This window comes from Crinia signifera, chromosome 9, assembly GCF_055691185.1.
Source record: "Crinia signifera chromosome 9, ASM5569118v1, whole genome shotgun sequence".
Lineage (NCBI taxonomy): Eukaryota > Metazoa > Chordata > Amphibia > Anura > Myobatrachidae > Crinia > Crinia signifera.
Window position 1 is genome coordinate 4,502,060 of NC_139225.1, and position 9,869 is coordinate 4,511,928.

General features: G+C 48.7%; 1 protein-coding gene across 3 annotated transcripts in view; it reads right to left on the minus strand.

Moving 5' to 3' along the window:
- Positions 1 to 704, minus strand: part of SRPK3 (SRSF protein kinase 3) — a 45,247-nt gene extending 44,543 nt beyond the window's left edge. For 2 of the 3 annotated variants that reach the window (XM_083160956.1, XM_083160954.1), the window contains exon 1: positions 388 to 704. In XM_083160956.1, coding sequence (XP_083017082.1) covers positions 388 to 403 — 16 coding nt within the window. In that variant the 5' untranslated portion in view covers positions 404 to 704. The remainder of the gene's footprint in view (positions 1 to 387) is intronic. The other variant, XM_083160955.1, reaches the window with a different exon arrangement.
- Positions 705 to 9,869: the final 9,165 nt, after the last annotated feature.

Consider the following 9,869-nt stretch of genomic DNA (forward strand, 5'->3'; position numbering starts at 1 on the left):
TACCACATACAGCACATATACCCATAAGTACAGCACATGTACCACATACAACCCATATGTAGACAGCACATATACCATACAGCGTATACACACACACACACACACACACACACACACATACATATACCACATACAGCACATACAACACACACATATATACACAGCACATATACCAACATACATATACCCATAAGTACAGCACATACAGCCCATATGTAGACAGCACATATACCACATATGCCCATATATATGCCCTGGACAGGGAACAGTTCATTATGCGGTAAATACCCCTCTGACACCCCTATGGTCCCAGGTGATTATAGGGAACCAGCCCCCCCCCCCCATCCCCACCCTGCCAGGGGCCAGGTCATGTCCTGGGGTCCTCACCTTTCTTGGAGCTCATGACAGAGTCGGAGAGGCAGTGGGGAGGAGAGGAGACATACTGAGGCAGGAGAGACAGGGGGCAGAGGGGAGGGACAGAGACAGCTGCCAGCAGGCTCTCAGAGAGGGGAGAGACAGCTGCTGCAGGAAGGAGGAGAGAGGTGGCACAGTACACGGGGAGAGACAGCCGGGGACCGGCAGGAGGGAGAGATGACAGCCGCCGGCCGGGCGCAGGCAGACTGGGGAGAGAGAGAGTGTCAGCCTGGGAGGGAGGGGACTGGGAGAGACCGAGTCACAGGCGCTAGAGATGGGTCGTTCGCGAACGAAGCGGTTCTTTTGGACGGATCCCATGTAAGAGTGAGTGACCCGTCGTTCTTTTACTTTCAGTTTTGTTTTCCATTACAATGTATTTGCCTGAGCTCAGCACTGCCACCTGTGGCCGCTGAGATGTACTGACTCTGGAGACTGTGTGACTGCAAGTGAAAGAAAGGATAACAAGGCTGCTGCTGCTAGGGATGGCCATCGGTGCAGACGCCATCGATGGTTGCCATCGATGGTGATTCTGCACCCAGCCATCGATCAGTGTTTTACTCGGTCATGTATATTCTTATTTGTTCAGCTCACTGTTTAAAAAAAAAAAAAAAAAAAAAAAGTAAAAAAAAAATGGCAATAAAAGATTGTAAAACAAATTATGAATCGTTATTATCAAATCACCCCTTATTTTGCAAAGCGAGTCGTTGATTCGCCTAGAAGATCCGGATCTTTTCCTGGATTGATCACTCGATCCCAGCTCTTCTTAGTGACCCGTTTTGCCCATCTCCAACAGGCAGAGGAGGAGGAGGGGCAGCAGCAGCATCAGCAGAGCGTCACTGGCTGAGCTTGGAGGATGTGTAGGGAATGGCTACCATCGATGGGCACCGAGATCGTTTCATTAACCGATGGTCATTAAATCTCTGGGTTTTCTTTTTTTACTGATTGAATAACAATTCAATTCAATTATACTGTACCATCGATGGAGGAAAACCATCTGTTTCTCCCCATCAATAGCAAAAGCATTCAATTATCAATCATCGATGGTCTATTGCAGCTCTAGATGTGTGGCCTAGAACATGGCTATACAGTAGGGATGGTAACTGACCCACACCTCCCAACTTTGAGTCAGTCGGAGGAGGGACGCTCATACGCGCATGGCCTATACTAGCGATGCTCCCATGAGGTCACGCCCCCTGTTGCTGCTGTGGGGCATCCCACGCACCCCCGCACCCCCACCGTGGGACACTGCCTGCCCAGGGCAGGACGCGAGAACGTCCCCAAACTGGGACGTTCCCATGGTCACGGGACAGTTGGGAGGTATGCTGACCATCGCATCTGGAGGAGATGCTCTAAAGTGACAATGCGGTAACAATCCTGTTATCTGGGTTTTTACCGCATTTTCGCATGCTGGTGATACCCTGTAGTAGCCTATGGACTTCTCTCCGCAGCGCTGTCCATCACAGATATCTCCCAGCATGCACAGAGGGACTCACGGGTCTCAGTCCTGGAAGTCCAGGTGCGGCGCCGCAGCGAAAAGGACCGCAAGAGCTCTTATCGCAAGAGCTGTCCTGTGCGTTACTAATCACATATGTTAGAGGATATGCAATTACTATGTCTGCGGTACCTGGCAGAGAGCGGTGACAATGGGCAGCGGATCTTGGAACACATACGATTTGTGCAGGTATAAAATAAAATCCCTTTTTTTGTGCATGCAGACACATCTGCAGTGGCTGTCTGCAGGGGCGGATTTAGGGGTGAGGTCCCCTCTAGGCACAACAATAACGCCCGTCCCCCTCATTTGATAATAGCTGATTTAATGGATTAATAAAAAAGACACTAACTGAGATTTTTTTATTTTTTTATTATGTACCTGATTGGTTTGGGTGAGTTATTTTGTTTCTGTGCAGGGTAAATACTGGCTGCTTTATTCTTACACTGCAATTTAGATTTCAGTTTCAACACACACCACCCAAATGTAACTGTCTCTGCACATGTTACATCTGCCCCACCTGCAGTGCACATGGTTTTGCCCATTTTCCAAGCAAATTTGTACTGAAATCAGATCTGAATAAGGGCCAAAGTGTAGTTGTAATGTTACAGGAGAGGAGACTGTCAGCAGCACTTCGGGGGGCGCGGGGCCTGATGTATGGCAAATCCCACAGTTTGCAGGTCTTTGAAGAGGGTGGGGCTAAATTACATGATTTACTACTTTAGCCCCGCCTCCACCCCCAGAAAGCCACGAATTGTGTGAAATTAACGCTGCCGCAGGGGAGATGCGGGGAGGGGGGAGTTGCTGGTATCCGGGTTGCCCAACTATTGGGGGACCAGATTTTCAAGGAGCCTCTTGGCCATTCCTGGAGGGTAGGCAACCCTATAATTAAATTAGTCTCCTTTTCATTTGGGCACATATATATATATACATATATATACTGTATATATATATATATATATATATATATATATATATATATATATATATATATATATATATATATATATATATATATATATATATATATATATATATATCTCTCATAATGTGTATTTTAATGCCTGCCTACCTTTAATATCAGCAGCAGTAATTAGCGTCAGATCTGTATTCTGAATTGAGCTGATTTTCTGAATGCCAGTAACAAATATGGCCGCCTGGCCTCAGTGTGTTGGCAGGATCGGCCATTTTGCTGTCCCAACTGTAGCAATTTGTCAGTTGGTGTACCTGAGACTGGAGAGAGAAGCTGCTTCTGGAAGAGAGAGCTAGTTTGCTGCGACAGCTAGTGTTGTACTCCCAGCAGATTTCTACAGGATCCCGCTGTTCAGAGCCCCATAACACCTGAGCTTTACTGGACATTGTTTGTTGTTGTTATTGTGCTTTTATTTCAGATCGAGATGAGCAGAAGAGAGTTACGGCGGCTCCTGGAGGACCAGAGGAGATGGAGCCGCCAAGGAGATCAAGGTAAGTGAGCTATTGGGGCAGTTAGTCCAATCTAAGGGGGCGATTTATAACAGCAGGGAGAGAGATAAAGTACCAAACTACCAGCTTCTGTCATTAATAATAATAGGAGTTGTTTGGCTGGTACTTTATCTCTCCCACTTTACCTTTCTACATGCCATGATATCGCTCTGCCTGTGTGGCATGCGGGCGGCAGTTGGGGTTAGCTGCACATGAGCTGTATGTACTACCCTCACTTTGTGGGAGATTTGTGAAATCTTGGAGAGAGATATTGTGGGGAGAGATACAGGGCACAATCTTTTAATCCGTTTTAGCCACTTAAAACCTGTTGCATATGATAAATGGTGCTCCAGCTAATCAGCTCCCAAATGCCATTTTTCAAAACATGACAGGAGCTCTGGCTAGAGTTAAACTGTAGATAAATGGGCCCCAAAGAGGTCTATGTACTAAGACTTGGGAAGAGATAATGTGGACAGAGATAATCTACCCACCAACCAGCTCATAACTGCCATTTGTCAAACACAGCCTGTAACTCGACAGTTAGGAGCTGCTTCGCTGGTACTTTATCTCCAGACACTTTATCCAAGGCGTAGTACATAGACCACAAAGTACCAACCAGACAGCCCCTAACTGTAATGTTGCAGGCTGAGGGGGAGATGTACTAAGCCTTCTGTTTACTGATATAGTGGAGAATAAAGAACCAGCCAATTAGCTCCTAACTGCCATGTGGCCCACAGACATCAAATCAGTGAATTGGGCCAATTTGGAATTTTGAAAATAATGGTGTACACAAAATCTACTTTGTAATAAGGATGCCATCGACGATTCAAAATCATTGATGGTTTATGGTCGATGTTGAATACTTTTCCCATCGATGGTTTGATGAACCAGATGGTTTCCCTCCATCGATGGCACAGCAAAACTGATGCTTGTTTTGCTTTTTTTCAAAGTCCCGGGATACGGAGCATAGCTCCACCCCTGACACCCGTGAAGCCCTGCCCCATGTTTTAATTTGCCCAAAGGCCAATCAGTCAAACAAAATGGATGACCATCGAGAGGTAAAAATATCGATGTCATCCATTGAATAGTTTAACACTATCGATGGCCAATTGCACTATCGTCATTTGTAAGGGATTGACAGATCGCAGATTCTGACCAAAAAGTGATTGGGATTGGTAATCATGCTGTTACCATGGTGACGTCACAGATCAGATGAAGCTGTAGGATAGCTGTTGTATGGTAACAATCAGCAGATCTGCAGCCCATCGCTAGTACAGTGATGACCCTATTACTACACAGCAGATCTGCAGCCCATCGCTAGTACAATGATGACCCTATTACTACACAGCAGATCTGCAGCCCATCGCTAGTACAATGATGACCCTATTACTACTACACAGCAGATCTGCAGCCCATCGCTAGTACAGTGATGACCCTATTACTACACAGCAGATCTGCAGCCCATCGCTAGTACAGTGATGACCCTATTACTACACAGCAGATCTGCAGCCCATCGCTAGTACAATGATGACCCTATTACTACTACACAGCAGATCTGCAGCCCATCGCTAGTACAATGATGACCCTATTACTACACAGCAGATCTGCAGCCCATCGCTAGTACAATGATGACCCTATTACTACTACACAGCAGATCTGCAGCCCATCGCTAGTACAGTGATGACCCTATTACTACTACACAGCAGATCTGCAGCCCATCGCTAGTACAGTGATGACCCTATTACTACACAGCAGATCTGCAGCCCATCGTTAGTACAATGATGACCCTATTACTACTACACAGCAGATCTGCAGCCCATCGCTAGTACAGTGATGACCCCATTACTACTACACAGCAGATCTGCAGCCCATCGCTAGTACAATGATGACCCTATTACTACTACACAGCAGATCTGCAGCCCATCGCTAGTACAATGATGACCCCATTACTACTACACAGCAGATCTGCAGCCCATCGCTAGTACAATGATGACCCTATTACTACTACACAGCAGATCTGCAGCCCATCGCTAGTACAGTGATGACCCTATTAATACACAGCAGATCTGCAGCCCATCGCTAGTAAAATGATGACCCTATTACTACACAGCAGATCTGCAGCCCATCGCTAGTACAGTGATGACCCTATTACTACACAGCCCATCGCTAGTACAATGATGACCCTATTACTACTACACAGCAGATCTGCAGCCCATCGCTAGTACAGTGATGACCCTATTACTACACAGCAGATCTGCAGCCCATCGCTAGTAAAATGATGACCCTATTACTACTACACAGCAGATCTGCAGCCCATCGCTAGTACAATGATGACCCTATTACTACACAGCAGATCTGCAGCCCATCGCTAGTACAGTGATGACCCTATTACTACTACACAGCAGATCTGCAGCCCATCGCTAGTACAATGATGACCCTATTACTACTACACAGCAGATCTGCAGCCCATCGCTAGTACAATGATGACCCTAATACACAGCAGATCTGCAGCCCATCGCTAGTACAGTGATGACCCTATTACTACACAGCAGATCTGCAGCCCATCGCTAGTACAGTGATGACCCTAATACTACTACACAGCAGATCTGCAGCCCATCGCTAGTACAGTGATGACCCTATTACTACACAGCAGATCTGCAGCCCATCGCTAGTACAATGATGACCCTATTACTACTACACAGCAGATCTGCAGCCCATCGCTAGTACAGTGATGACCCTATTACTACACAGCAGATCTGCAGCCCATCGCTAGTACAATGATGACCCTATTACTACACAGCAGATCTGCATCCCATCGCTAGTACAATGATGACCCTATTACTACACAGCAGATCTGCAGCCCATCGCTAGTACAGCATACCTCCCAACAGTCCCGATTTTATCGGGACAGTCCCGATTTTATCGGGACAGTCCCGATTGTCAGGGCCTGTCCCGCTGTCCCACCCGCGGGCGGCAGTGTCCCGCGGTGTGGGGGGGCTGTTGGGAGCAGGGCCGTCTTAACATTAGGAAGGGCCCCTGGGCAACCTAGTTCACTGGACCCCCCCCCCAAATTAGTTTGCCCAGGAGCCCACAGTCACCTCCCCAACCATAACCTCTCTGGCTCCGTGCGGCAGCCAGTCAGCTTCCGGCGTAATGTCCCTTACACATAATTCCCCTCGTAGTGCCCCTTAAACATTGCCCATATTACTGCCCCTTACAGAATTCCCATACTGATTCCATATAAGAGGAGAGACCTCATTGCCACGTCCCTCTATCCCCACCACAAACACCCTGTCCCCCAACATACACCCCATAACCCTCTATCCCCACCACAAACACCCTGTTCCACCCACAGACCCCCTATAAAGCTTTACTCACATATACACCCTAGTCCCCCTGTTTGTGCCACATTCACTCCCTATTCCTCTACACCACTCCCAATTACACACCCTACTCTTTCACTGTCCAACATACCCATACCATCCAACACCAGGGTGGTGAGTCTGGACCTCTTTTAGGTTTGTTATACTGGAGCTCGAGCATGGTCCCCCTTCTGATGGCCACAACTTACCAGCACATTGGGAGCCGGGTGGGTGGGATGATGATGTTAGCTGCGGCGGCTGTGATGGCTGTCACGAGAGGGGAGCAGTGCCGCGGATCGCCCCTGCGCGCGACATCTGACAGTGGGGACCCCCCAGCTGTCCGCTGCCCAGGCGCTCCCAGTCCCCGCTGTAACAGTGCACTAGTGTGTGCTGCTGCGCCTGCTATTTAAGATTCACATATCCCGCTGGACCGCGCTAGCCAATAGGCGCTCGCGGTCCAGCAGCCACCAGTTGATTGGCTGCTGGACCGCAAGCGCCTATTGGCTGGCGGTCCAGAGGGAGACGTGAATTTTAAATAGCATCACGTCTCCCGCACACAGCGAGCCGCGGTGGGAGCTAGCGGGGGAGATGGAGCGGGCGAGCTGGCGGTGCTGGGACGGCTCCGGCGCCAGGATAGCTTCCATCGCCCGGAGCTGGTGCTCCACCGGCACCGCCCTCGCTACGCCTCTGCCGCCACGATCCCCCAGCGAGGGTGAGCGGATTCCCGGGCCCCGGCCACCATCTTTCCCATTGGGCTGGGCCGGGGGCCCCTAGGTCCTAGGGCCCCCGGGCAACTGCCCATCGTGCCCAATGGGAAAGACGGCACTGGTTGGGAGTCCCCCCCCTGTCAGCTGCTAAGCAGCGGGGAATAAACGCTGTGCGCATGCGCACAGCGTCTATTCCCGCAGCCAGGGGGCTGGGGGCATGGCTAGAGGCTCACAGAGCCTCTGGGTCATGCCCCCATAGCCTCGCGGGGGGGGGAGCCGAGAGTATAGGCCACGCCCCCAAATTAGGCCACGCCCCCGAAAAAAAAGCAGCAGCGTCCCGCCTGCTGTGCTGCCAAAGTTGGAAGGTATGGTACAGTGATGACCCTAAGACTACACATCAGATCTGCAGCCCATCGCTAGTACAATGATGACCCTAATACACAGCAGATCTGCATCCCATCGCTAGTACAATGATGACCCTAATACACAGCAGATCTGCAGCCCATCGCTAGTACAGTGATGACCCTATTACTACACATCAGATCTGCATCCCATCGCTAGTACAATGATGACCCTAATACACAGCAGATCCGCATCCCATCGCTAGTACAGTGATGACCCTATTACTACACAGCAGATCCGCAGCCCATCGCTAGTACAGTGATGACCCTATTAATACACAGCAGATCTGTATGTGCTGAACATGATCTGCAAATCATTGAAATATATATATATATATATATATATATATATATATATATAGTATGGGCGCAGACTGTTGAATTAGGGAAAATTGGGTGGAAATAATTACAGAATCTGTGAAAATTTTTATTTCTAGGACCTGAGAATGTGTTGTGCATGTGTGTAAGTAATACTCGGACGGCTTTGGGTGTGTGTGTGTGTGAATGGGGCCTCTGGTGGATTGGGGTAACACCTAAAATAAGGCTAACTTAAAAACTGCCATCTGGATTCAGCTGCTGTATTTCCAATAGAGGGGGTGATGGAGTCTGATGATAATGTAATGTGGGCTCTGCCCAGTGCTGCGTATCAGAATGAAGTGACAATTGGGGTGTGAGGTTATATGAAAGGAATAGATTATGGAGTTTGTTACAATCAGTACACAGGGAAAGAGGAGGAAGGGCAGGTATATGGGTCAGGAAGGAGGGATTAGAAGCACTGGGGAGTAGGAGAGGACAGGATTCCTCCTCCAGACCTGGGACTGTGACGGCTACATCAGCAGGTAGGCGGGGGGCATCAGCAGGTATGCGGGGGAGGGCACACAATGTTGTGCCTATGGGTGGCCTGCTACTTAAATCTGTCCCTGCCCCTGTGTGCACACTTATACAAAGTGCACATCCTGGGCCTGCAAACATTGCCTCATTCTCTATTCTGATTTTCTAATTTATATGCATTAGAGTCAATACTAATGCAGCTGTATACATTATTACATTGGTTTGCTGAGTTTCTGGAGTTGGTACACCTAATAACAGCAGAGGTACCTGGCTCTAAACACTGCATCTAGGGTATTTGGTCTACTCAACACTCCACCCCTCCTGGCCCCCTTTTGGAACAATCCAGCCTTTCTCCGGCCTATCCAAAGCTCTTCTCCGGCCTATCCAAAGTTCTTTAAACTGTGGACATATTTTTACACAAAAGAGTTAGCCCCAGCATCAGCCATGAATGGGTGAACACAGGGTAGGTGATCCCTTTATTAGGGGGGTCCCCACTCCCCCAGGTACCCTATCTAGGACTGACCAGCCATGGTAGTCGGCTGGGGGCCTTGTATAAAAAGTGTCCCCCGGCTGTGGCATGAGACCTCTGGCTGTTGGAGCCCAGCTGGTTCCAAAATATGGAGGAGCCCCAGTCTTTTTGTCTCCCATATTTTTGGAACCAGGACCGGTCCAAGAGCCTGGTGCTGGTTTCTTAAATACAGGAGATCCCTACTTCCCCATATTTGGGGAAACAGGACCCCCTCAATGAGCCGGGGCTGTTTATGCCAGGAGGGGGGACCCCATGCCATTCTTTTTCACTTGTTTGGACATAACCATGCACAGATCACAATGATCTGTGCACGGTTCTGCCAAACTCGCCAGCCTGGACCTATTTTGTTTGCGACCTGGACTAATTTTGTAGACAGGCCCAAACCTGAGATTTTTACCGCAAATCCTACCTTATTACATGTGCGATTTCAGCTGTTTTTTTTTTGCCTAAAAATTGCACGTCCTAAAATCGCACCCTATCACAGCTAGCCCTAGGTTTTACCTTATTTGCCAAATTAGTAAATGCAAATATTTTTTTTAAATAACCCACAAAAGCAATAATTCAGAAAATGTTGAGGCTCCCTTCCAGTTGGAGGTTTGGGGAATACCACCCCCCCCCCCCCCCTTCCACACACATACCTCTTGTAGGGTCTGTGTATTATTGCTCTGTAAGGTG